Here is a 26,240-nt window from a genome sequence, read left to right as displayed (position 1 = left end):
CAGCAGAGGCGGCTCTGTGAGGCGCTCAGTTGGGCCGACGGACTTGTCACCAACTGGCCAGCACCCAGGCCCGAGTCTTCACCAGGACCCAGTGGCAGAGACGCCCTGTGCCTGAGCTCCGCCTAATTCACAGGCCCGAGCAGCACCCCTGCCAGACAGGAGGACTCTATCGGAGCCCTCAGTCCCACCTGCTGTGAGAGAGGGGTGCCCCGCCTGCCCCGGCCCCGCCTGTCCCAGCCCCGCCTGAGGCCCCCAGGTGCCCGGAGCCCCCACTGTGCCCTGCCTGTCCTCATGGGGCTCTGACAGCAAAGGCATTGGCCCCGTGGCCCCGCCCAGGACAAGGAGCATTTGGAGACGAGCGCCATGGACCCAGAGGGGACAGACACACGGACAGAACCTCTTAATGGGATTGGGTGTCGGGGGAAGGAGCCTGGAGCTCTGCCCCAGGGAGGGTCAGAGGAGATTCCAGAAGAGGAGCCGTGGGCCGTGTCCTGGGTGTGAGGCCAGGCAGGGAGGAGAGGCCAGCGCAGCCGGGCTCCGGGCTCCGGTGAAGGCTGGGCCCTCAGGTGCTGTCTGCCAGGTGGCCTCGCTGTCCTGACCCCTCCTCCCCAGCCTGGCCTCTGTCCCAGAAGGAATGCCAGGCATTCCTCTGGAAGTGTCACTGCTGACCCTGCACCCGCAGACTGAGCAGAAATCCAGGCCGCTGTCAGCGGGGAGGGAGCCGTGCAGGCCCTCCGGCCAGAGGGTGGGCCCTCGTTACCGAGGCCACACTGGGCGCAACCGGGTGCCCACACGGCAAGACATCTCATGGCGCGTTAGCCCCGCAGGAGAGGTGGCCCTTAGGGTGCACTCAGGGCCACGTCTCAGCTAAAAGGGGTAGAAACTGACCCCCTGGCTGTCTGAGCCCCGAGAAGGGCTGTCCCCAGGGGTCAGGCTGAGCCGGGCATCGGTATCCCTGCCGAGCCTGTGACCTGCACGCCTCCCGCCCCTCCAGCAACGTGATCTCCTCCCCAACAACGGGGACACTGCTTGGCCCCCCGAGAGCCTGGGCTGTGGGGGGACGCGGGCTTACCGGCCTCGCCGACGAAGACCTCCACGGGCGCGGTGGCCGGGCTCTCCCCGATGACGTTGTAGGCCGTCAGGATCACCTCGTAGCGCCGGTACTTCTTCAGCTCTGCAGGGACGGCAGGGCAGCTCCAGGGACCTCCTCCCTTTCGGATGGCCCACCCGCACCACCCTGAGGGGGCAGGGAGGCCTCTGGCCCAGCTGTCCTTAAAGGGAGACAGCTGGGGGGGGGCAGGGAGACAGCCCGGGGACAGGGAGACCGCTGGGGGCGCAGGGAGACAGCTGGGGGGCAGGGAGATAGCCGGGGCCCGGGGCCTCTAGCCCAGCTCTCCTCAAAGCAGGCACAGGGGAGTCGGACCCTGGCATCTACATGTACAAGCAGGAGACCATAGTCCCGTGTTCTCAATGACTGTGACTTCAGGACCAAGGTCTGTGAAGCCATGTGCACAGAACTGCACAGGGCGGTGGCCAGCACAGCGACGGGGCAGATCTGCTGACCTTGGCCCAGCCACCCAAGGTTCTCCCAGGGCGTCGTCGCCCTCGGAGCTGGCCTCCTGAGGTCCCGGGTGCACGGCTGGTCCCGGGGGAGGTGTGGATGGGGACGCGCCAGGCCTGCGCATCGCCTCCCCGTGAGCTACAGGCTCAGCAGAGGTTCAGGGAATGCGACACCGCGTCCCCGTGTCGCCCTGTGGCTGAGCCAGCCCGGCCTCGCCATCCTCAGCGTGGCTGGAGTACCTGGCCCTGCAGAGCCCACGAGTGGCTCCTGGGACCACACGGCCTGGCCTGTTAGTCCCAACCCCGGGCTCACGTGGCTCCACGTCCACAGAAGGAGGGACGGTCAGGAGTCCGTGAGACACACCCGAGTGGCCGTGGACAAGCGGCGTGGGCCCCCCGCCCCCCCCCGCCCCGCGTCATAACCGCCGCTGAAAAGCTGGAGTGAGAGCCGGGGAGGAGCCCCCACTGGAGCCCTGCCTGCACCGACTCTGGCTGCTGGGAGGTCCCGGGGTCGTGGCAGAGGCGGATGCGGGCGGGCGAGCGAGGGGGTGAAGGAGCGGACAGCTGGGTAAAGCGACGTGTAAAGAAAACGGCGAATGGTCCCAGCTGGTCGGTAGTCCCCCTCCCTCCCCAGCCCGTTTCTAGCAGGTTCCGTGCTGCCTGCGGGTGGTGTGGCCTGTTGAGGGGGCGCCGTAATGACAGCCACTGCTCCCGCTGCCCACTCGGCCCCAGCCCGGTCGCAGCGGCCTCCGGAGGCGCAGGCACTCACGCGTCAGCTCGTACGTGGTCAGCGTGGAGCTGCTGTTCACGGTCTGGAAGCTGCTGGCGGCTGTGAGGGAGCAAAGCAGAGGCGGAGCGTGTGGGCGAGCTCGGGACCCCGAGGCCCCTGTCCCCCACGGTCCGCATCTGGGGGCGCCCGCTGTTCTCCTGAGCGCCAGGCTCCTGGGGGGACGTGGGCCCCGCGCTCCCCTCCGAGCGGTCAGACTGGCAGAGGCCGCAGCGTGACCTGGACCGGGCGCGGCCCCTCCTCCGGGCAGTGCCGGCCCGATGCCCCGAGGCAGGCGCGGCCGCAGCTCACAGCGCTCAGTCAGAGCCGTCGGAAGGGCCCGAGCAAACCAGCCCGAAGGGCGCAGGGACGGGTTTGCCGACCCACATCCCAGGCTCTTTAGCTCATTGTGTGGACCTTGCTATGGGGCTCGGGGAGGGCACGGGGGCAGGGGGCGTAAGCGGAGGGAGGGGGACAGTGAGCCTCTCCTTCCACCAGCACCCCCAGTGCAGGCTGAGACCCAGAAGTGGGGGCGGCACCTGGGAGCCTCAGGAAAGGGCAGCATGGGCCCGGGCAGCCCTGCAACGTGAAGGACATGACCGTGGGACGACCTGCGGCCGCTCGCTGTTCTCAGCACACGAGTCAGGGGCCGCCAGGGGAGGAGGTCCCCCACCCTCCTGAGGGAGGGGTGAGGTGCCCTGGAAGTTCCCACCACGGACCTTGGTGGGGGCCCTGCATGGTGACTGCAGTGGGGTCACTCCATTGGGGGGGGCCCTGCCGTCTGAGGCCTGGCTGCTCCTCCCTCGAGGCAGTCCTGTCGCTCAGGTCTGTGGCCTCCGCACCCGCTCTGCTCCTGTACGGCTTCCCCGTTGCCCGCCCCCCCCCAACCCCCCCGTGCTGCCGGCGGCGTCAGTCCACTTTCCCTTCACATCCCCGGTGAGGTCCTTCCACCCCGACAGCCTGCCGTCAAGGCTCCTCCTCCACAAGCCCCCCAATCCCCTGGGTGGAGGCCCCAAAGGTCAAGGTTTATTGCTCCTACCACCTGGTTGTGCACCCTGGGCTGCGGCAGACACCCACCCCTCACAAGCGCCCACGGCCCACCCACCACGCCCCACGGACCTCCCACCACGCCCCCACGGCCTGCCCAAACACACCCCACGGACATCCACCACGCCCCACGGACCTCCCCACCGCGCCCCCAGGGCCTCCCACCGCGCACCCATGGGCCTCCCCCCACGCTCCCATGGGCCTCCCCCCACGCCCCCATGGGCCTCCCCCCAGGCCCCCAGGGCCTCCCCCCACATCCGCATGGGCCTCCCCCCACGCCCCCAGGGCCTCCCCCCACGCCCCCAGGGCCTCCCCCCACGCCCCCAGGGCCTCCCCCCACGCCCCCAGGGCCTCCCCCCAGGCCCCAGGCCTCCCCCCACAATCCGCATGGGCCTCCCCCCATGCCCCCACGGCCTCCCACCACGCCCCTATGGGCGCCCCCATGCCCCCAGGGCCTCCCACCACACCCCTATGGCTCCCACCACGCCCCCCTGGGACTCCCACCCACGCCCCTATGGGCCTCCCCCCACGCCCCATGGGCCTACCCCCACGCCCCCATGGGCCTCCCCCCACGCCCCCAGGGCCTCCCACCACGCCCCCAGGGCCTCCCACCACGCCCCCATGGGCCTCCCCCCACGCCCCCATGGGCCTCCCCCCACGCCCCCAGGGCCTCCCACCACGCCCCTATGGGCCTCCCACCACGCCCCTATGGGCCTGCCCCCACGCCCCCATGGCCTCCCCGCGTGCCCCCATGACATGCCCACGGTTACCGGGCAGCTCCCACGCGGCGGCTGGCCTGGCACCTGTGCCGGGAGGGCAGGGCAGGCTCACCTGTGAGCTCGCTCCGGAAGGCCGATGCGGTTTTGAGCGCGGCGGACTCGGGCCCCGCGGCCGCCTCGGGCTCCAGCTCCCGGTAGTAGATGCGGTAGCCCTGCAGGAGGCCGTTCAGGCTCTCGTCACTCGGGGGCTGCAAGGACAGGGCCGGTCAGCCTCGGGAGGTGGCCTCGCGCCGAGGCCCACCAGCGCCTGCCAGGAGGACGCCACTCAGTGTTTGCACGGGGAAGGGCAGGTGTCACGTGACGGGGAACACGGTGCTCCCGGTCCGGAGCCAGGCTGTGGGCGCCCCGAGCCCAGGCTTCCCGGGGCGGGGGGGACGCAGCCTCTCGTCCATGCCCGCTGCCCCGGGGCCAACCTGCGGTACTGCAGCCCAGGCCACAGACGGGCAAGGAGCTGCCCGCTCCCGGCGGACCCAGAACCCTTAAGGGGACCGCATGGTCCACGGGCTGGCCCCGCCCTGTCCTCGGTCCCTGGCCACTGGGCTGCGGCAGCCTCACTCGAAATGCACGGTGAAGAGCCCTTTGTGGACGGGAGATGCCAGCAACTCGGGACATGGGCTTAGGGGCAGCCGGACACCCAGGCCACAGCCCCGGCACCATCGCAGCCTCCCGGGCCCGACTGTCCCGTGGCCGCTGTGGCCCGGGACCTGAGCAGGAAGCTGGCATGGGCCAGGCTGACTGGGCACCGCAGGCTGCAGACAGGAGCGAGGGCAGGACTCTTGGGGAGGGAGGGGGAGGCGGTGCTGGGGGAGAAGGACCAATTCACTGAAAATAGCAAATAAGCAGGAATTGGGAGTTTGGAGAAAATAAAAATGTCCTCCCTCGGGACCCAATGTGGTTCTGCAAGCACAGAAGACACCCCGCCCCATCCCGTGTCCCCACCTCCTGGGCCTGAGGATGGGGTGGGGGGTGGCGGAGGCTGCCAGTGCTGGGCTCACAGACACCCGCAGCCCAGGAGCCAGCACGCAGGAGGGGTGGGCGTGGAGAGGCCCAGCGGGCCCCGCTCGGCAGCACCCACTGGCAACAAGCTCACTGCGGACTAAACCGGGGACCCCGCTCCCCCAGCAGGAGATCCAGGCCTGGAGCAGGGGCGGGTCTCGCCACCCAGAGGGCCTGGTCCGGGGAGAAGCGCAGGCCCTCCTCACCCCTCCTCACCCCTCGGAGATCAGGGCCTGCACCTGCGTGGACTCGGAACTGCCTTTAATGCACTGTCTACTCTGGAGTTTGGAATGACCTGCCTGCCATTTGGGAAAGAGCTGCCAGACCTGGGCGTCCTGGGAAGTGTCACCTGGCCGCTCCATGGCGCGCACGGAGAGTTCTAGAAGGGATGGGCTGAGCTCAGGCTCTGGACGCAGTGCTGGCTGCTCGCCCTCCCTGCCCGACCCGCATCCACAACAGCCTGTCCAGGACTCTGAACAGAAGGTTCCTTTCTCAGGAGCAGACCTGACCTCCAGCCCAGACCCGGCCTCGCCTGGCGCTTCTGCTCCGCTCTGAGGCCAGGCGGGTGGGGTGGTGCCCTCGGTGCCGTGGGAGCGAGCTGGCTTGCTGAAGTCCGAGATGACCCAGCCTCGGTAATTCCGCCCTGGCCTGGCCATCTGGACGGGCAGCTGCTCAGGGGGAACTGGGAGGCCTTCCCGAGCACGCCTGCCCTCTGGCTACGGCACACGGAAATTCTGCGGGCGACCCTCTGGGCGCCGGAGGGTTCTGTCCATTTCCCAGGCCTCTGTGGGAACGCAGGGGACCTGGGGCAGAGTGCCCGGCTGACCACTCCGCACAGCAGCAGGGAGGAGGGAGCTGCGTGGGGGCCCAGGAGGACCAGGGGGGCGTCCTGGAGGCAGCAGGCTGGGGGCAGAGCAGGGCTGGGCTGGGGCCTGGCCAGGGAGGTTGGCACCACGCCTGGGCCTCCTGGGCCGTTGAGGCAGAGCTGGGACTCAAGTCCACATTTTCCCACGGCTTCCGCTCCCCGGAGCACAGAACAGCGACCCCTTGATACCCCTGCGATCGAGTCCTGCTGGTTCAGGGGACACAGGGCTGTCACGCCCGACCCTGCTGCCCCCCTCCCTGCCTCTCAGATCCCTGCATCCTTCAGTGGACACCCCCACCCCTCGGCCCAGGGTCACCGCCCCTTCCGCTGCCCACCCACCCACGCATGCCGTGCCCCGCCCAGCAGAGCTCCACTCCAGGGGTCTGTCTCACTCTGTCCAGCTGCTCAGCGCCCACACGGAGCTGGCCTCTGCCCACGGCGAGCAAGTGGCGAGAAAGGGAGTAACCACGAGGCACGTCCTCCCGCTGCCCTGTCCCCGTGGGCGGCCGCCCGCTCAGAGGCGCCATCCTGTACGAGGCGGTCTCTGCTCAGGGTGCCTTCTTGCTAGAAAAGCCTCCAAGTCCACGTGGGGAAGTCAGGGTGGGAGGGGGAGGGACTACATTTGAGTGACAGGCTGCCCGCCCACTGGGCGTTTTGGGACAGCCGGCTGCAGCGCTGTGATAGGCGTCCAGGCCAGGCGAGGGCACCCAGTGCGCACACGCCTCCTCTGGGGGGACTTGCGTGCAGGTCCCAGATTTCAGACCCCGCGGGACGCCAGGAAGGCGGGCTCGCCTGTCCCCCTGCAAGACCCCAACCTGACTGTGCAACGGAGCCGCCGCTTAAATGGGTGTGACGCCTGGAAACCATAGGCGGTGGCTGCGATTTTAAACCGGTGACTATAAGCGACAGGCTTGCAGGTGGCACATTCCATGGGAACGCGGGTCTATAGTTAAACGCTCTCTGTCCTGCTTGCCCGGGTTCTGTAAATTGCTCCTAATTTCCGTGGTGTGCCAGCTGCCTGGCGGTTGACAGGCATGCATTTCCCCTCGCACTGGCCACCTCCTGCAGGAGCTTCCTGTGATGAGTCTGTCCTGCTGGGCTCAGAGGGGACAGCTGCTGGGCTCTGTCGCCAAGTTCCGCTGCTGCAGCCGCCGCACTTCACAGGGCTGTCCAAGCTCAACAGGGCGGGTGGAGCCCTGTGTGGGGAGCAGCACGCTGAGGGCCCCCCGCCTCCCCCCGTGTGGAGGCGGTGCCTGCACAGCCCTGAGCGCGGCTGGGACAGAAAGGAGCTCACCTCGCTCCTCACGCCTGCAGCCCCCTCCTGGCGGCGGGAGCGACCCTGGCTGCCAGGCCCTGCTGTGCGCACCACTGGCCCCACCAGAGCAGCCCTGCTCCGATGGAGACCCCACGGCGCCCTCGCTGGGCTGGCCCCAGGCTGGTGGCCTGGCCCGGAAGACCTGTCCCTCTGTGCTCCTGTCCTCAGTGCGCCTCATCGCTAGCAAATAGACGCCACTGGAGAGCAGGCAAGGAGAGGGCAGCGAGGCCCCCTCCCCCCCCCAGGATCCCTCTGGTCCTAGGACTGAGGACTCGCGGGAGGGATGGGCCCCCACAGAGCCCCTCAGAGTGACTTCCGGAGGGGTAGCGGGTCATGGTCCACTCCCTGCAGGACCCGGGCCAGGCGGGCACGTCCACAGCCCTGCCTGCCGCCTGCACGTGGCCTGGGACACAGAGCCTCGGTGGTCTGGCGCTTGGGCGCCCTCGTGAGTGGGTTCGAGTCCACTGTGCTGACCGCCAGGCTCTCTGTGTGGGGACCACACCTGGATGCTCCCTCCCAGCGAGCCGCCCCTGTCCCGCTCTCAAGCACCTCAGTCACGGCCCTGGGTGCACGGAGGGCAAGCGCTTGCAGGGTGAGCACGTGGAGGGTGATCGCTTGCAGGGTGAGCGCGTGGAGGGTGAGCGCCTGCAGGGTGAGCGCGTGGAGGGTGAGTGCCATGTTTTACGAGGCCCCGTGAGACCCGGTGCTCACCTGCCATTGGACCAGGACGGAGGAGGTGGTGTGGGGCGTCACTGAGACAGAACTTGGAGGCTCCCCCGGAACTGAAATCCAAGATCAAAGAGACAGGATTAGAGGGCTCTGTTGGTACCTGGCGCCCCCACTCCCGAGCTCCCACCCCCTCTTCCCTGTGGGTGCCCTGCATCCCTGCACAGCCTGTGCCAGGAGAGGAGGGACCTAGTGCTCCAGTGTGACCACCTCCCTGAGACAGACCGGCACTGAGACATCCAGGGAGTTCCCACCTCTCCACGGGGCCCCTCATGCCAGCCAGCGGGGTGCCAGGCGCCCCACCCGAGAGCCTGCTCAGGGCCCCCCTCCCTGCCCCAAGGAGGGCAGCATGCTCTTTTTGAGGTGGGCAGGCCAGGGCACTTCTGAGCTGGACAGATGACCCAGCCAGGGCACAGTGCTCCTGGTCCTGGCCACGGAGTGACTGTCACGAAGGAGGTGACTTCTGGCGGCTGAAGGGGGGCCCGGTCCACCTCTGTGTGCGCTGCTCTGCCTGCTGCGGGCACAGGCTGGTCTGGCCTCTGCCTGGCCGTGCCCTGCACCTGGAACTAACGCCCACCCGCTGTCTGTTGGGTCCCACGCACCCACGTCCCAGGATTCGGAAGTGACCTTCCCTGGCTCCCTGCTGAGGCCCCAGAGCCCCGCCTTCTCCTGGGCCCAGAGCAGCAGGGAGCCCTCCCTGGCCGGCCTGTCCGCAGGCCCCATGTCCGGGGCCCGTCTGTACGAACGTGAACCTAATACACTTGGACCTTTTCTCCTGTGCGTCCGCCCCCTGTCAGTTTGCTTTAAAGACCAGACGAAGAACTCAGGAGGGTAGAGGGGGCGTCACTTTTCCTCCCGGACAAACCATCCACGCACTCAAAGGGCTGCTCCCTCCCCGCCCCCCAGCACAGGGCTCCCCAGGGCCTGGAGCGCCTGCTGCCTGTCCATCTCAGTGAGCGACCTGCTGCCTGTCCATCTCAGTGAGCGACCTGCTGCCTGTCCATCTCAGTGAGCGACCTGCTGCCTGTCCATCTCAGTGAGCGACCTGCTGCCTGTCCATCTCAGTGAGCGACCTGCTGCCTGTCCATCTCAGTGAGCGACCTGCTGCCTGTCCATCTCAGTGAGCGACCTGCTGCCTGTCCATCTCAGTGAGCGACCTGCTGCCTGTCCATCTCAGTGAGCGACCTGCTGCCTGTCCATCCCAGTGAGCGCCTGCTGCCTGTCCATCCCAGTGAGCGCCTGCTGCCTGTCCATCTCAGTGAGATACCTGCTGCCTGTCCATCTCAGTGAGCGACCTGCTGCCTGTCCATCTCAGTGAGCGACCTGCTGCCTGTCCATCTCAGTGAGCGACCTGCTGCCTGTCCATCCCAGTGAGCGCCTGCTGCCTGTCCGTCCCAGTGAGCGCCTGCTGCCTGTCCGTCCCAGTGAGCGCCTGCTGCCTGTCCGTCCCAGTGAGCGCCTGCTGCCTGTCCGTCCCAGTGAGCGCCTGCTGCCTGTCCGTCCCAGTGAGCGCCTGCTGCCTGTCCGTCCCAGTGAGCAACCTGCTGCCTGTCCATCCCAGTGAGCAACCTGCTGCCTGTCCATCCCAGTGAGCGCCTGCTGCCTGTCCATCCCAGTGAGCGCCTGCTGCCTGTCCATCCCAGTGAGTGCTGGGCTGGAGACAGTGCAGCTCCAGTCAGTGCAAACTGCCTGCCAGGAGCAGTCCTGGAGGAGATGACAAGATAGGCACCACTGGGCGATTGGAATATCAAAGGAGGAAGCAGGCCTTTGGGCCTGAGGAGGCCCTGCGGGGTTCTGAGAGGCCTTTCCGACTGAGCTGCGAGGCCAGGGCCTGGGTGTCTGCCAGGGGGCTGGGTGTCTGCACAGGCAGCTGGTGGCATCTGCTCCTTCCTCCTGAGGGTCAGCGCCTCAGGCAAATGTCGCAAATACCACCGAGGTGGTGTGAAAGCAACATAAAAATGGGAGCCACAAATACAACCGCAGTCTCCAGGGGTCAGTCCACCTGCCTGCGGCTCCCTGAGGGCAGTGCCAGGGCACGTCCCGGGGCAGGAACGCGCTGGAGGTCTGTTCTATGCAGAACGCTGTCTGCACTGTCTGCACATGGCCCAGAAGCTCAGCCCCCACCTTCCCGGCTGGTCCTTAAGGCCCCGGAGGCCCCGGGGAAGCTCAGCTCCCAGGTTACGGAAAGAGCGGAATGAAGAGGTGAGGTTACCGATGGCTCCCTGGTGCCCTCGGGAGGAGCGCGCTGGGGGGCTGGGGGACTAGCCCAGAGCGCGGAGGGTGAACTCAGTGCTGGGTCTGCAGGTGGGCCACCCTGGGGTGATGCGGGCTCCCTGGGCTCAGCCAGCAGCATCCTATCTCCCTCCCCCGGACGCAGGCCCCCCCGGGGGAGGAGCGGGTGAATGCCACCCTCACTTAGCTGTGCTCCTGGCCGGCGGCCACGCTGGGAAGGCCGCTGAATGAGAAAATGGGCAACCTCTCCAAACGCAGCTACCCGGTGGCGGCATTTATTTTTAATGAGCCCATCAATTATGCATTCCTGGGATGCTAATGGTCAGAGGGTTTGGAAGCGAATCAAAGAGACTCCTTCCGTGCAGAAGCCCTTCATGTCCCGCGCAGCGCCGGGCCCAGGAGTCTCTGCGCTGTCGCTCAGTGACTCCCAGGCTCCCTGGTCCCTCGAGTCCCCCCAGCTCAGGACGAAAGTGGGGGCTCCTTCGAGTCCCCCCGGCTCAGGACGAAAGTGGGGGCTCTCTCCAGGAGCCAGCAGCTGGGCGTGGCCCTGTCTGTCCGCCGCCAGGGCCTACGCACTCACCATCCTGCAGCGTGGTCACCGCCTCCGTCTCGGCGCTGAAGTCACTGTCCCCGATGTCGTTGGTGGCCTTCAGGCGCAGCTTGTAGGAGGTGAAGGGCCTCAGCCTGAGCAGAACCGAGACCCATGACCCTGTGACCTTCCCGCCCAGCGGCCTGGAGCTCTGACCCGTGACCCTGTGACCTTCCCGCCCAGCGGCCTGGAGCTCTGACCCGTGACCCTGTGACCTTCCCGCCCAGCGGCCTGGAGCTCTGACCTGTGACCCTGTGACCTTCCCTCCCAGCGGCCTGGAGCTCTGACCCGTGACCCTGTGACCTTCCCGCCCAGCGGCCTGGAGCTCTGAACCGTGACCCTGTGACCTTCCCGCCCAGCGGCCAGGAGCTCTGACCCGTGACCCTGTGACCTTCCCGTCCAGCGGCCTGGAGCTCTGATCTGTGACCCTGTGACCTTCCCTCCCAGTGGCCTGGAGCTCTGACCCGTGACCCTGTGACCTTCCCTCCCAGCGGCCTGGAGCTCTGACCCGTGACCCTGTGACCTTCCCTCCCAGCGGCCTGGAGCTCTGACCCGTGACCCTGTGACCTTCCCTCCCAGCGGCCTGGAGCTCTGGCCCGTGACCCTGTGACCTTCCCGCCCAGCGGCCTGGAGCTCTGACCTGTGACCCTGGGGATCTTCCCGCCCCAGCGGCCCAGAGCTCCTGGGGGTGCCCTCCTGCCAGAGGGCCCTGCCCTGCCTTAGGAGGGGGTGCTCTGGGGTTGGGTTGGCTCTGGGAGGAGCCTCAGCCCATCACCCGCTCACTGGCCTGTGGAGGGACTTCCCAGGGGCGGGATGCGGAACCCCCTGGCCAGGGACGGGACTGTGCTTAGTGCTCCTGAGAGGAGCCAGTCCATCAATAGGGACTCTGTGCGGCCACCTCTGCTCCGGGACCCAGGGCTTCTCAGAGCTCCTCCCGCCCTCACCCTGGTCCAGAGCGCAGGCCAGCGTCGGCCTCCCTCCCTCACCCCCAGGGCTCTCTGGGGTCTGCGCCCACCAGCACCGGCAGCGCCCACGTGGCCCCGAGCCTGGTCAAGCCTTGTCCCATGTGACCCAGCAGCTCCTCCTTCCGTGTCAGGGACGAGGACCGCAGGCCCACAGGCCTGGAACCCCCCAGGACGGTGCGTGGCTTGGCCGGGGCTGGGACGCGGGTTCGCCTGGAAGCCACGCTTGTCTGCCCCCTCGTGTGAGACCCACATCACGCCAGCTGCCCATGTGAAGATGCCCCCACACGGCGGGGGCCGCAGGACAGGGCTTCCCCGAGGCCCTGCGTACGGCAGCCGCCACCTCGGCCTCCCTCTGTCCCTCAGTCCTCCCTCCCTCCCTACCCGAGACAGACTGCGGACAAGCTCCTCTGAGCAGACAACCCTTACTCCATCCAGCGCCTGCACTGCGCCTCCAGATACGCCCGCTCAGGCCTGGCTGCCAGCTCTCCTGGCCGCCCCCCACTTCCCCACAAGAGCAGAGAAGGGAACCCCCCCAATGCCAGCAGCGGCAGCAGCAGCAGCCCTGTCTCATCCTCTGGCCCCCAGACCAGAGGAGCTGAGTGACTCCCGATCCCAGAGCTGCCCTCGCTCCCGCGCCCACTGTCTCCCAGCGTCCTCACCACGTGGCCTCAGGACCTGTCCTCTCTCCTCTCTCCTCTCTCCCAACCCACCGCAAACTCGTGGTTTTCAAACTGAGCTGGTGGAACCCCGAAGCTGAGGAACCCTCTGGGGTGCAGGCCCTCCACCCCAACCAGCAGCTCCTCGTCCATCCGGCGCGGGCGAGGCTCTGGGCGTCACTTTGTTGAGAGAGCTCTGCTTTTCAGAGCTGATCACCACCTTCGGGCCCGCGGTCGGGAGAAGCTTCTGTTTTCATTCGCACCGGCTCTCCATCAGCTCACACCTGGGTCGCGCTGCCTCCAAAGCCCCAGAACCCGCTGGCCCCGCCTGGCCTGGCCTGGCCTCAGTGCACGTGCTTCCGAGTCGCTCCTCCGCAGCGTCCGCGGCAGCTTCTGGAGAAATCCTTTAGGTTAAAACAAACAGCTCCACCTGTCCGAGCTTCCCAGAGTCACTTAATTCTGGAGGTGGCCACGTGTCCTTCCCGTGGCCCTGCCTCCCCCGCTGGCCCCCGCATCCGGGCGGGAAGGCACGCAGCGCGTGGGGCTCGCCTCGCAGTCTCACTCCGGCCAGAGGCGGTTCCGGAGAAGCACGGAGAGGGCCTGGCGCCGGGCGAGGCTCCTAGGTCTTTGCTGCTGGTGTCACTCTCCGCTCGGACCCGCTCAGACGGACGAAGTGCGTGGCCGGCTGCGGTCCTGTGCACACCGCTCACGCCCTCAGTGTGTCACTGTTTCCTTGACGACTGTCTTCCTTACAAGACTCCGGGCCCCACGCATGTGCACAGGCCTCAGTGGCCTCAGCCGCTGCTGCGCCCAGTTCGGGGGACGGGCCCGCGCCTGGAGTGGGGAGGACCTGAGGGCTGGACGGCGGGGGGTGCGCTGTCCCCGAGGTTCCTTGGGAGGGCGGAGGAGAAGTCACGTGGGCATCAGCACAGTGTGGCACGTGGCAGGTGCCCCAGAAATGATCTGTTCTCACTGTTAGCACCTGCATTTGTCATTACTTAGGACATGGGTTTGAAGTACAGAACTTCTGCTCTCTCAGGCCCAACACTGAGCTCTTTCTGTCCGTCCACAGCAGGTGCAGGGGGCTGGGAGGGCCGGGTGGGGTGCAGGGAGGGCTGCAGGGGGCTGGGAGGGACAGGTGGGGTGCAGGGAGGGCTGCAGGGGGCTGGGAGGGACAGGCGGGGTGCAGGGAGGGCTGCAGGGAGCTGGGAGGGACAGGTGGGGTGCAGGGAGGGCTGCAGGGAGCTGGGAGGGACGGGTGGGGTGCAGGGAGGGCTGCAGGGAGCTGGGAGGGACAGGTGGGGTGCAGGGAGGGCTGCAGGGAGCTGGGAGGGACAGGTGGGGTGCAGGGAGGGCTGAGGGAGGCTGGGAGGGACGGGCGGGGTGCAGCAGAACTGAGAGCGGAGGCCAGGCTCACTCGTTCACGGGCTGATGAGCCTCTCGGAGCCTCGGGCTCGCCGAGGTGCCTGGGCGTGGAGCTGAGCGTCCAGTAGAAAGAGAAGTGGAGAGTGACACCCTGGCCGGGGCCGATGCGGGGACCCCACAGGCCGGCGCTCTGCATGGCGCTGACCGGCGTCTCAGAGGCAGAGGCAGCTGCGGCGCTTGTGCGGTCGGTTTCGTGAGGAAACACGAGCGGCCGGCTGCCCTCGCCTGTTGCTGATCGTGACGCTCGGAGCATGTTTCTAAGAGCCCTGAGCCCACGCGTGACATTCTGCCCGTGCTCACCTGGTTTCCGTACACGCGATTTCTGAAGCTCGCACGAAGGAGCTAGAGAGACAGCGCGAGGGGCCGGGCGGCTGTTGAGTCCCATTCTCTTGCGCGGCCTCCCTGCGGTCTGGGGTGCCATGCACCGGCCACAGTGGGCGTTCGGAGGATGGGCAGAGCCCATGACTGAATTACCCCCCCGCCCCCCACACCCCCCACACTCCCCCTCTCTCACGAAGCTCATGCCACCCGCCCGCCCGGAGGCCCTCCTGTTGCCTCCCAGCCTCGCAGCCCAGACCCCCACGGGTGGGCGGTGGCAGGAGGCACCTGAGCCCGGGCGTCTGCGTCAGATCCCCACCTCCCCGTGCCCCCTGCTCAGCTGCGTGCACTGCGCTGCCGCCTCAGGCCAGGGAGGGGGCGCCTTCTCTCTAAAGCCCCAGGTGTGGGTCCGGGACAGCGACAGAGACGCACTCCGCACTCCGCACTCCGGCCTGCGAGCCCACAGCCTGCTGTGTGCTGGGGGCTCAGGATGGAGCTGCCCCCAGGACCCTCTGACCTGCTTCCTCCCCCACCTGCCGCCAACAGAGCGGGGCGCTCGGCAGCCGTGCCAAGCGGGTGCCTGGTTTCTCGTTTGCACAACGAGGACGGCGACCTCCCACCGCCACTGGGCCCTCCCTCACAGGGATCATCGCGCTGACACGGTACGGGACATTTCCCAGCTCAGCGGGGGCTGCAGGACGCGGCGGAGTCTGGGAGCAGACACGCCTCCAGCCCAGCTCGGTGGGGGCCAGGGCCCGAGAACCCAGGGTGGGAGCCACGGCATAGCAGCCCTGCCCACAGCCCGGAGCCTGAGCCGAACAGGAAAGGGGTTGGAATCGGGGCCCTGAAGTCGCCCAGGGGCTGCGTGTGAGTCGACCCAGCCCCCTCCCTCCCCGGCCTCCGAGGAGTGAGTGAGTGGTGGGCCATCCTGCTCAGGGGGACGCCCGCCGGGTCCCGCCCAGCGTCACTGGCCAGCGAGGCCCTGGGTGAGACCTGTGTGCCTGCTGACCTGCGGGGAGCAGGCGGGGGCGTCTCTCCGGGGGACACCTGCCGCCGGCCCCGCTCCCAGTGCCACTCTCCTCCCCTCTTAGGAGCCCACGCTCTAGGCTCACTGTCCCTATTACTGGCCTGTCCTGTCCCGGGGCCTCTCGGGGGGCAGCCTGTGGGGGGTGGACAGGCCTGGGGCCTGGAGCAGTGGGTCCGAGACACAGAAATCCCTGGTCCCAGTGTGGACGAGGAGTCATGGCCCCCCCTCCCCTGTGGGGAGCTGCTGGGGGGGACAGGGCGGGGCTGCAGGTCCGGGGAGGGGCCTCCGGGCCCGCGTACCTTTCCACCACGCAGGCTGTGGCCTCGTGGCTGATGGACGAGGAGTAGGTCTGCCAGGGCCCCCTGGGCAGCTCGTGCACCTGCGCGGTGAAGTAGCGGATGGGGGAGGCCCCGTCGCTGCCCGGGACCCACTGGAGCTGGAGGCTGCGGGCCGTCACCTCCGCCTGGGGCACCCGCAGCTGCCTGGGGGGAGCCGGCCGCTCTGCAAGCAAATGAGGACAGACCAGGGCGTGAGAGGGACCCCAAAACCGCCTGTGGGCACTGCCGACACCCACAGTGCCGCACGGAGTGGACTCTGCAGGTGACTCCTGTGCCACGGGAGAGACCTCCTCTTACAGCCACTTAGGGCGACGGGCCCAGTGTGGACCTGCTCCACCCTCAGCACAAGACAGACCAACAGGCTGTGTGAACCCACCTACAGGCGTCCCCTGACTCCATGCCACCTGGGAGCGCGTCTTGGAGTGACACCCGGGCTCCCCGAGCACCACAGGGGACTCGGGACTCCTTCTCCCTGCGTTGCCACCCCCGGGCGTCCCCACCCCGGGCATCCCCTGAGCCCAGGTGTCCCGAGCTGGGTCCTCACATTGCAGCTCAGCTCCTTGCTGGGGGCCCGTGGTCGGCCCTGCAGGGAGGGGCGGGGGCATAGGCGAGGCGAGCACGTGGACTGGCCACCTGCCCTTCTCCTCACCCCTCGGTTCCAACAGGGACGCGTGGGGCACGAATCACTGTCTAACTGCTGGTCATGGGGGCTGCTGATTCTGCTCAGGACACGTGGGGGGGACAGCGCCGCATGATGCCACGGCCGGTGCCTCCCTCCCCGACACATCCAGCCCCAGCTTCCTCTCTCCTAAGACTCGGCTCACCCCGCCCCCCGGGCTGTGGATAAAGCAGGGTGATGCCCCCCAGCACATGCAGCGCTGGGAGCAGAGGGTCCACCCAGACGCCTTTCGATGGCTGCTGAGTGTGCCGAGCTGCTCCCTAGGGGGCGCTGACCCCCGGGGCCTGTGCTGCCTCGGGGCGGCCCCCACGCAGGCGGCATCCCTGGGCCAGCACTCAGCCTCGGAGCCGCGTCCCCCTTCACACTGGACGGTCAGCTGGTAGAGGGCACGGCGTAAGGTGCAGGTGGGCAGACTCGGGTGTGCCCAGTCCCAGGCCGGCTCAGCAGGCGCTCAATGAGCTCTCAGTGCCCGCTGCCCCCTCCACGCGCCGGCCACGCAGGCCCGACCGACAGGTCACGTGTCGCCAAGGTTCCAGTGGATCCCCCTCCCGCCGCCGTGACTGGCCTGGGCCCCAGGTCTCACCTCTCTTCTCGGTGGTGATGACGGTGGCCTCCAGCGGCTCCCCCCAGCCCTGCCTGGTCTTGGCCGACAGCCGGAAGGTATATGCCGACTCAGGGGCCAGCTCGGTGGCCGTGAACTGCCGGACCGTGGCACCGACCTCCACCGTGGTGAAGGTGTGGGGGCTGCTGCGGGCCAGGCGGTAGGCGATCTGGTACCCTGTGGGCGGGGCCCGGAGCGTGGTCAGTCCCTCCTCAGCACGGGCAGCCCATCCCGCCTCCCACAGCCGCGTGGCGGGAACCAGAGCCACTCATCACGACACCCTCCTTCCTAGCCGGCACCAGGCAGACCAACACCACTGAGAGGGAAGCCCAGCCCCATGATGAGCGGGGCTCTGGGCCCCAGTCCCCCCTGCTCTCCCTCACCCCTCACGGGACAAGGTGTGAGGACAGGCCCTCCCGTGGCCGCCGCACGCTGAGTGGTGCCTGGGAGCGGCGAGCGAGCGTCTCCCATGTGCAGGTCCTGCACTCACTGCCTCTTCCTCCCCCCACCCCCCTGCACCTGCCCTGCTAAGGGCAGCACCTCCTGTTAGTTCTCTAAACAGCACCCTCGCCCTCTCTGCAGTGAGACCTTGGCAGCGGCCGGCCAGCCGACACCAGCTGCCCTGGCACCTGCCAGCCTCCCTCTCACCTCCTCTGCCGCCGACCCAGCTCCCTGCCGGCCACTCCCACCCTCCGCCCCACTCTCCCCCTGCCCAGCCCTCCCTGACTGGCCGGCCTCCGCCTTCCACAGCCCCCACAGGCGAGGGAGCTGGGCCGTCGGGCCTGGGTCGGCCAGGGTCACTCCCGATCAAGCCCTCGCCCAGCCCGCCGAGGCCCCGCCCGCATCTGAGGCCGTGCCGCCGGCAGACCCAGCCCTCGGTCCAGCCGCCGCCCCTGCTGCTCCAGAGCGGAGCGGAGGGCGCTGGCATCCGCAGCATAACGATGGCCAAGCCGTCACGTGGACGGAGCTCTGGGGACACCGGCCGGCAGAGCTGACCGTCCTTACGCTGCTGCACTCGGGCCACGGTCATTCCGCCCGGCCGCCCGCCCCACCCTCTCTGCTCCCGTCTTCCCGCTGGCGCGGCCTCCGGCTCCAGGTGACCCCGCTCACTGGCCCCCTCCCGGCTCTGCTTTGTCGTCTGTCCATCCATACGAGGCCCTGACCCGCGTGCGGGAGGCCAGGCCAGGCCAGGCGCAGGGCTCAGAGGTGGCGTGCCCTCCTCGCATTTGGGCCAACCACTGCTGGTGACTGCTGGCCACACAGACGGGCAGCACGATGATCGTCACTGCTCACAGGTGTCCGTAGGGCCCTGGGCCCGGCCCTGAGTGACCCCTGCGGTGGCTGCTCTGCCTCTGATGGCGGTCTGTCCTCTGGGCCGTGGTGACCCGCTGGCCCTGGTCTGGGTGTGGCCCCGCTGGCCTCGGCCTGAGGCCTGGGTGTCCGGCTAGATGTCACGCTTCCCCACGCACTGACCCAGCGGCTCTCCTCCGGACCTTCCCTCCCACCTCTCCGTCCTGCCTGGTTGTGGCGGGAGCCTGGAGTTCCGGCGCCGTGGGGACCAGCCCAGCCTCCTGATGCCCAGACGCCCAGCGTCCCGAACACCAGGACAGCGTGGCCACCGCAGCCACGGGGGCAGCTTTTCCCGCGAGACGCCCGACAGTCCTCGTCCCCAGACCTCGCAGAGGTCTCAGCAGGCAGCTCATCCTCAGCCGCCCGGGGGCAGGAGAGCTCAGAGAGGGTGGAGGTCTGCCCGAGGTCGCACAGCATGCCCCCCGCAGAGCCGGGCTGGGCCCTGGGTCTGCCTGGCTGCATAGCTTTCACTTTCCACAGCCACGAGCTCCGTGAGGAGGAACCCACCTCAGTCTTCCAGCAAAGGGGGCCCCTTGCTAGACCTAGTTCCGCTAGGCCGCCAGCCTGACACCACCTCGGAGCGCTTTTCCCAGCAGGCCAGGCGGGATGCCCGTGCTGAGGCCACATCCCGGCTGCCTCCCGGCTCTGCAGGTGCTTCGCTGGGCACCGCGCTCTCAGAGCCTTGGCTTATCAGACTGCGACGGGGCGGCGGGAAATGCCTCTGCGGCTGCTATGGGTCCCAGGGTGTTGGGGGTCCTGGCTGGTCAGCGGGGCGTTGGGGGTCCTGGTTGGTCAGCGCCTGGGCTGTGATGTTGCTGTACCTCCTCCCGCCAGCTGCTGCGCCCCCAGCGGCCCTGCGCCTGCGGCTCGGTGGCCTGTGTTGCACCGGCAGCACCATCTTCACGCAGCCTCCACGGCTCCCATTCCGGCCTCTGCTCCTCCTGGCACTGGCCGACAGCCTGGAGCGCCCCGGAGAGCTCCAGAACCATTCACGGTGAGGCAAACAGGAAGAGAGGCCGAGATGGGATGTGGCGGGGGGTGGGGGGGTCTCAGCTGCCTGGTCGGGGGGTGACTTAGGCAGACACCTCATCCTGTGGCGAGTCCTGTGCTGCAGGCCTTTTTTTGGGCTGTTTCCTGGGCAACCCACCGGCATCGCTCTGAGCGTCGCCTGCTCTGTGATGCATCACGGGGCCCGGACGCTCCGGTTCGGGGGCCTGGTGCGGCCTGACCCCGTCCGTAGCCACTGTTGGGATGTGAGTGGTGACGGCCCCCCAACACCTGTTCGTTGCTCAGGGAACCCAGAGCAGCTGAGTCGCCCCGCGAGGCCCGTGCCAGCCTGGTCCAGGGGCTGTGTGTCCTGTTGGTTTCACAGCTTGTCCATCGGGGGCTGGGAGCAGGCAGTCCGACTGGGTTCTGACTGTGTTGGCAGACGCTCACACGCACTGCTCCTGATCCCCAGCGGGCCCTGGCACGCCCTTCCCGATGAGCCAGAGGCAAATGCCAGGCGCTCGCAGGTGGGTGGGAGATTCTGGCGCTTGAGGTGGGGCAGCCCCGCGTGGGCCTGAGGGGCACACGCTTCACTGCAGCTCAGGAGCACTTAAGGGCGTCGGCAAGGGAGGCAGGGAGGCCAGGAGGCCGGAGCAGCCGCGTCCCCAGAGGAAGGCTCTAAACGCTGGAAGCGCCCAGTAAATGTTTATGCAAATACCCGATGTTTTCCCTGCAGGCGCTGCGGGCTGCCGGTTAATCTCCGTGGGAAATGCAGGAGCACGTTTGATCTAGATCACAGCCCGGGCAGCCGTGTTTACACTCTCCCAGGGCCAGAGCGGAGCGGCCTTGCGTCTCGGGGGTCGGGGCCTCGCAGAGACGGTTGCTTCTCCTCCGTGAACCCTGACCCGAGCCTCCGGAACGGCCTCCGCGCCTGCAGCTGGCGTGTGACGGTGACCGGCCTCCGTGACACTGACCCGCAGCTGCATCTCAACAAAAGCGGCGGGCGGGCCGCTCTCCGTGACGGGGACACGGCGTGTCTCACCCAGCGCTGTTCGCCGCGGTTGCTAGGCTCGGACCACAGACCAAGCAGCTTCTCAGCGCACCGAGGCCCTCTCAGCGGCCCAGGCGCTGGCTCAGGCTTTGCTTGTCTGTCCAGCATGAACTCTGTCCCGGAGCCAGAGCTGGGGACAACGGGGACGGTCCAGGCAGCCCCCCCACCCCCGTGACTAGCGGTGGAGGCTGCGCTGTCGGCCCGCCGCCATCCAGCAGCGTCTCTGTCCGGAGAAGTGAGGGGACACCGATGTTGTGGGAACGTCACTGGGCACGTGGGTGAGGCAGGCGCTGCCCCAGTTCTTCCTGCTCAGCCCACTAGCCTGGGAGGGACATGTCCCTTCTGAGGGAGGGGAAACTGAGGCACAAGAGGCCGATCCCTGCGCGAAGGCCGGGCCCGGGCGGCGTGGCCTCTGCGTCCACAGCCTCCCCTGCCCACCACCGGCCTATCCGGGACGCAGGGTTCAAAGCACACGGGACACAGAGCAGCCCCGGGACAAGGCCCCTTGTGGCCGAGTGCCCCCACCCTCCCTGCTCCCCAGGCTCCGAGGGTCCAGCCAAACAGCCTTCCCTCCACTGAGAGCCCAGCCCGGGGGCCCCGTGACCTCCCCCATCACCCTGTGACCGCCCCCGCCACCCTGTGACCTCCCCCGCCACCTTGTGACCGCCCCTGCCACCTGTCCCCCGGGTGAGGCTGTTTTTCTGCCGCTCCGTGAGCGTCTCTATGATGGTGCATCCTCCTCCCCGCTTACTCCTCACGGCGCAGGTGACACCGGCAAGTAGAGGCCGTAATCTGTCCCGGTGAAGGGACTAGATAAAGGAACTGGTGGTTTTTTAAAGTGAAACTCGCTGCCTTCAGGGAAGCAGGAGACATTGTGGCCTGTGCCACTGCGAGCAGAGCGCTGACACAGATGAAAGCAAGCTCTCCCGGGGCCATGGCGTTCGGCGCTTGCCCCTTCTTCCAGGGACGGTGCGGCTGCGGTGTGGGGGGGGGGGGGAGCTGGGGGGGCGGGGAGGGAACGGCCGGGAACTGGGTCCCGGGGGAACGAGCGGTTTCCAAGCACCCGTCCTCGGGAGAGCCGGCCACCTCGGAGAGGACGGCGCAGTCACGGGGGCTCTGCTGCGAACCCCACGCCCGGCAGGAGTTCTGGGAGCACCACCCATGAACTTCGACCTATCGAGTAACCTTAGCTCACAGCTCAGACGCGGGGTCACCCTCTCAGTCCAGGACACGCCAGGTGCTGGAGATGGGAGCCTCCCCACGCGATGGAACTAGATGATGGCACCTACCTGCTACTTCTCTGAGCCGTGCCTGCACCCCCGCACTCCCCGCCCCAACCCCCCCGCTACCCCGCCCCCCGCCCCCTGGTACCTCGCCCCCTGCCCCCATGTCCCCCCCCGCCCCCCCCCCCCCGCCCCCGCGCCCTTACCCAGGATGATGCCGTTGGGCTCCTCCGGCGGCTGCCACACAATCCGCACCGACGTGAGCCTCACTTCCGGGAACACCAGCCTCACCGGGGGGCCTGGGGCTGGAGGCAAAGGAAGTCTCGTGAGCCGGGCGCCCGACGATGCTGTCTGGGCCCGACACGGTCCGTGCGGGTCTGGGAACTGGACACACAGTCACTGCACCGTGACACTGTTCGTGGGGGACATGCCAAGTTCGGGCGAATGGCTTTGGGACCTGAGGTCTCTGCGTGACTCCCCAGTGGTTCTGAGAAACCCGCTTCCATCAGCCGCCTGTTTTGTGGTGCTCAGCCAGGCTGGGAGCCGCGTGGCCAGACCAGCCACTGGGGGCCTGGCGTGGGTGTCAAGGTGAGGGCTAGGGAGGAGGGGAAGGGGGCAGTGGGTGTTGGGGGTCATGGACATGGCAGTGAAGGGAACTAGCATTTGGGTGTTGAACTACAAGCCTATTCTCCTAAAAACTACATACTGTCATTGACCAACGCTGCCCCCACACATTCAATAACAACATTTCACCAATCGGAGCCGAGTTCTTTTCTGGGCTTGACAGCTGCAAGGCAGGTGTCAGAGAAGCAAGAATTCGAAAGCCACTCCCAACTCATACGGAGGTGACAAACATGGACAAAATGCCATGTGTACAGTCATGCCCTGTCCCAGAGGGTGGCCATGCACGGTGCACGCAGTAGGTCCTGCTGTGGCCATGCACGGTGCATGCAGTAGGTCCTGCTGTGGCCTGCTGCATGGTGCGCGCAGTAGGTCCTGCTGTGGCCATGCACGGTGCGCGCAGTAGGTCCTGCTGTGGCCATGCACGGTGCATGCAGTAGGTCCTGCTGTGGCCTGCTGCATGGTGCGCGCAGTAGGTCCTGCTGTGGCCATGCACGGTGCACGCAGTAGGTCCTGCTGTGGCCTGCTGCACGGTGCACGCAGTAGGTCCTGCTGTGGCCTGCTGCACGGTGCACGCAGTAGGTCCTGCTGTGGCCTGCTGCACGGTGCACACAGTAGGTCCTGCTGTGGCCATGCACGGTGCACGCAGTAGGTCCTGCTGTGGCCATGCACAGTGTATGCAGTAGGTCCTGCTGTGGCCTGCTACACGGTGCACGCAGTAGGTCCTGCTGTGGCCTGCTGCACGGTGCACGCAGTAGGTCCTGCTGTGGCCTGCTGCACAGTGCACGCAGTAGGTCCTGCTGTGGCCATGCACGGTACACGCAGTAGGTCCTGCTGTGGCCATGCACAGTGCACACAGTAGGTCCTGCTGTGGCCTGCTGCACGGTACACGCAGTAGGTCCTGCTGGGGCCTGCTGCACGGTGCACGCAGTAGGTCCTGCTGGGGCCTGCTGCACGGTGCGCGCAGTAGGTCCTGCTGTGGCCATGCACGGTGCACGCAGTAGGTCCTGCTGGGGCCTGCTGCACGGTGCGCCAGCGATGGGGACAGCAGGATGCAGTGGGGCCCCCAGAGGCAGGGTTATGGACTTGGCCGCTCTCAGGACGTCCTGCTGTTCCGGCGGGTTCCGGGAGGGGCGGTGGGCGGTGTGATCAATACTAAGTGCCTTGTGCCAGGAATCCTGGGCCGCGGCGTCTGCCTGAGCCACTCAGCTGAGGATGGTATTTGATATTTTCAATGTGTGATGACCCGTGGGCGTGGGTAAAACAAGTGTGGGGAGGCGGCTATGGCTCACACACTGGGAGGAGCCACACACGCCCCAGCCCGACGCGTCTCCTGTGGCTTCGGTCCCTGTGCCGTCCCAGGGGAGAGTGTCACTGGGCACAGGCCGGCCTTCGCTCCAGGGAGAAACCGTTCCGACCGACTGAGCTTTAGGGCCGTTTCTAAGGCCTCCCCCCCCCCCCCCCCCGGTCTAACTGTGCAGCCTGGGACGCACGAGGGCTGCGTACAGTTCAGAGAAACAGCCTCGGGACACGTGTCCCCTCCCGTCCACAGCTGCCGGGACGCTGCGCTCCGGGAGGACGGACAGACAGGCCGACGGCAGCCGTCCCTGCCAGGTGAGGCCACAGTGCCCCCCCAGGGGAGCGCGGGAAGGACATCTGGGGACTGATTTCATTTCGTTGGCGAAGATGTTTAAGGGAATCTACCCCTGCCCGGCGGGAGCAGCGGGACGGCCCACTCGGCCAGGGCCCGGCCGGCGGGGCTCCGTGGCTGAGCGTCGACCTATGAACTGGGAGGTCAGGGTTCAATTCCCAGTCAGGGCACAGGCCCAGGTTGTGGGCTCCATCGCCAGTGTGGGGCGTGCAGGAGGCAGCTGATCCATGATTCTCTCTCATCATTGATGTTTCTCTCTCCCTCCTTAATCTGAAATAAAACATATATATATTAAAAAAGAAGAAAAAGGAAATCTACGTTGTTTTTTCCTCCGCAGCTGCTGCGGGCGGGAGGCCTGGCAGACCAGGGCCTCCCTCGGACAGGCATCAGGCATGTGCGTGAGGGTGGGAAGCAGCCGCCTGCAGGCGCAGGGCCCTGCAAAGAGGGCGACTGCTCACTGCCGAGCGAGACGCCCATGAACACAAGCCGCCCGCTCCTGGGTGCAGGTCTGGAAAAGCGCGCTGGGTGCCGGGGCCCCGAGCGGCCGCTCCACGTGCAGGTCAATGACCTCAGATTATGCAAAGGAGGGTCGTGGGCACCAGGACCCCGGGCACCTGGGCAGCAGTGACTGGACGGTGCAGACCCTACCGGGGCGGCCTTTCCTGCCCGCTTGCTGCAGTTACCACGGAAACCCGGCGCAGGCTCATAGCTGGCCGTAACAACCCACTCCCGCTGCAACTGGCCCTCCAGCTGCTCTGCGCCTGACAGGCAATTCTGTGTCGTCTTCCTCCACTGGAAAGAGCAGTGGTCGGGAACCGAGTTGGAAATGACACCGGCCCACATGGTCTGCTGGGCCGTCACTGTCCCCGTGCTTCCTGGGGGGTGGGGGGCTGTGGTCACACCTGGCCGAGGATGGGCTGCCGTCGGCCTGGCTGTCCATCCGTCCATCCTCCCGGGGAGGAGCGGCTGTGGGAGGGGACACGGTCAGAGGCTGCTTCTCTGGGGGGGGAGGCGCACCGACACGTACCGTCGTCCTTGGTCCGCTCCAGGACCAGCGGCGCGCTGGCCACCCCGTTGCCGATGCGCGTGAACGCCAGCACCTGCAGCTCGTACAGCACGAACTTGCGCAGGCCGGTCAGGAGCGCCGACTGCGTGTGGTTGCCGCGCACCACGTGGCTGCTGGGCTCGGGGTCCAGGTCTCTGGCCCGGAACAGGATCTGAAGTGGCGACATAGCGGGGGGGGGGGGGGCGTGAGGACGTGGGCGCCGGGGGGGGGGGTGGTGGGCGTGAGGGCGCGGGCGCCGGGGGTGGGCGTGAGGACGTGGGCGGGGGGGGGGGGCGTGAGGGCGCGGGCGCCGGGCAGGGGCCTGGCAGCACGGCCGACCGCGGCGCTAGGACCCGCCAGGGCGTTTGGTGCCCCGGCAGCCGGCTGACGGCTCATGAGTCTGACTGCTACTGGCTGGCGCCGGGGGGGATGGCGATGAAGCGCTTGTACCCGAGTGGAAGGACACTGGAGCTGGGACCCGGCCCAGGGCTGCTGGCTGGCTGCCTCGCCGTAATTTGCAAGGTCTGAGGCCACCAAAGGCGGCCACGCTGACCACAGCCGCTGACCGAGGACTCCATGGTGGACACAGGGGCAACCCCTGCCCAGGCTCCGCTGACTGGGAGGCTGGGCTGCGGTCTCAGGAGGGGCCCCTCTGCCCCGGAACCCGGGCTCACACAGTGACCGAGGCTTACCAGGCAGGCCCGGGGAGGGAGCAAGGGCCGGGCAGAAGCATCTCCTTCAGGACCGGGGGTGGGGGTGGGGGGGGGAGTGGAGAAGCGGGGGAGACATTGATCGCTGACCCCACTCTGTGTGATCACCAGGCCTAACGGAGTCACCCTGTCTCATGGGGCCGGGCGAGCAGCCAGCGGCAATGCCTGGGGAGGCTGAGGGAGGGAGGTGCAGGGTCAGGCAGGGAGTGCGTTTTGAGGGCCCGGGTGAACGCGTGTCACGCGGACTCCAGGGAAGCGGAGGTGTCAGGTGGAGGATGGCCAGGACGCTGGCATTTATCTAACCCTCACGAGCGCGGCTCCTGTGCGAACAGGCTCTGCGCCCGGTCTGGCTTTGTTAAGGGCGACGCCAGCACTGAGTCCCAGGCCGTGACAATCTCACATGGGACAAGCGAGCTGAAGAGCAGGGAGCAGGGAGCAGGGAGCAGCTGAGCTGTGCCCCTCAGAGACCGGAACCGCGCTGGTCAGGGCGGGGCAGGGGTGGCAGCCGTGTGTCTTGAGCAAAGCGAGGTCGCCTCTCACATACCTTGTAGCCCAGGATCAGGCCGTTCTGGTCCTGCTCGGGCACCGAGGCCCATGTCAGCAGGATCTGGGTCGAGCTGACCGCCACGGCGGACACGTTCCCAGGGGCGGCCGAGGGGACTGTGAAGAGAGTGGAACAGATTAGAAGCAGAGCCTAAAGGCCTCGACAAGTAAAGGG

General features: G+C 67.6%; 1 protein-coding gene across 2 annotated transcripts in view; it reads right to left on the bottom strand.

The window, feature by feature from the left end:
• SDK1 (sidekick cell adhesion molecule 1) overlaps positions 1 to 26,240 on the bottom strand; it is a 562,331-nt gene that overhangs the window by 23,910 nt on the left and 512,181 nt on the right. For both annotated transcript variants that reach the window (XM_036313322.1, XM_036313323.1), the window contains 10 exons: positions 26,067 to 26,182; positions 24,795 to 24,984; positions 21,702 to 21,800; positions 16,867 to 17,061; positions 15,566 to 15,767; positions 10,867 to 10,970; positions 8,040 to 8,110; positions 4,205 to 4,340; positions 2,330 to 2,389; positions 1,073 to 1,174 (listed from right to left, as the gene is read on the bottom strand). In XM_036313322.1, the coding sequence (XP_036169215.1) occupies positions 1,073 to 1,174; positions 2,330 to 2,389; positions 4,205 to 4,340; positions 8,040 to 8,110; positions 10,867 to 10,970; positions 15,566 to 15,767; positions 16,867 to 17,061; positions 21,702 to 21,800; positions 24,795 to 24,984; positions 26,067 to 26,182 (1,275 nt within the window). The remainder of the gene's footprint in view (positions 1 to 1,072; positions 1,175 to 2,329; positions 2,390 to 4,204; positions 4,341 to 8,039; positions 8,111 to 10,866; positions 10,971 to 15,565; positions 15,768 to 16,866; positions 17,062 to 21,701; positions 21,801 to 24,794; positions 24,985 to 26,066; positions 26,183 to 26,240) is intronic.

Source organism: Myotis myotis, unplaced genomic scaffold (genome assembly GCF_014108235.1).
Source record: "Myotis myotis isolate mMyoMyo1 unplaced genomic scaffold, mMyoMyo1.p scaffold_m19_p_6, whole genome shotgun sequence".
In the NCBI taxonomy this organism is placed as follows: Eukaryota; Metazoa; Chordata; class Mammalia; order Chiroptera; family Vespertilionidae; genus Myotis; species Myotis myotis.
Note: the sequence above shows the minus strand (reverse complement) of the source record. Positions and strands in the feature narration are given on the sequence as shown.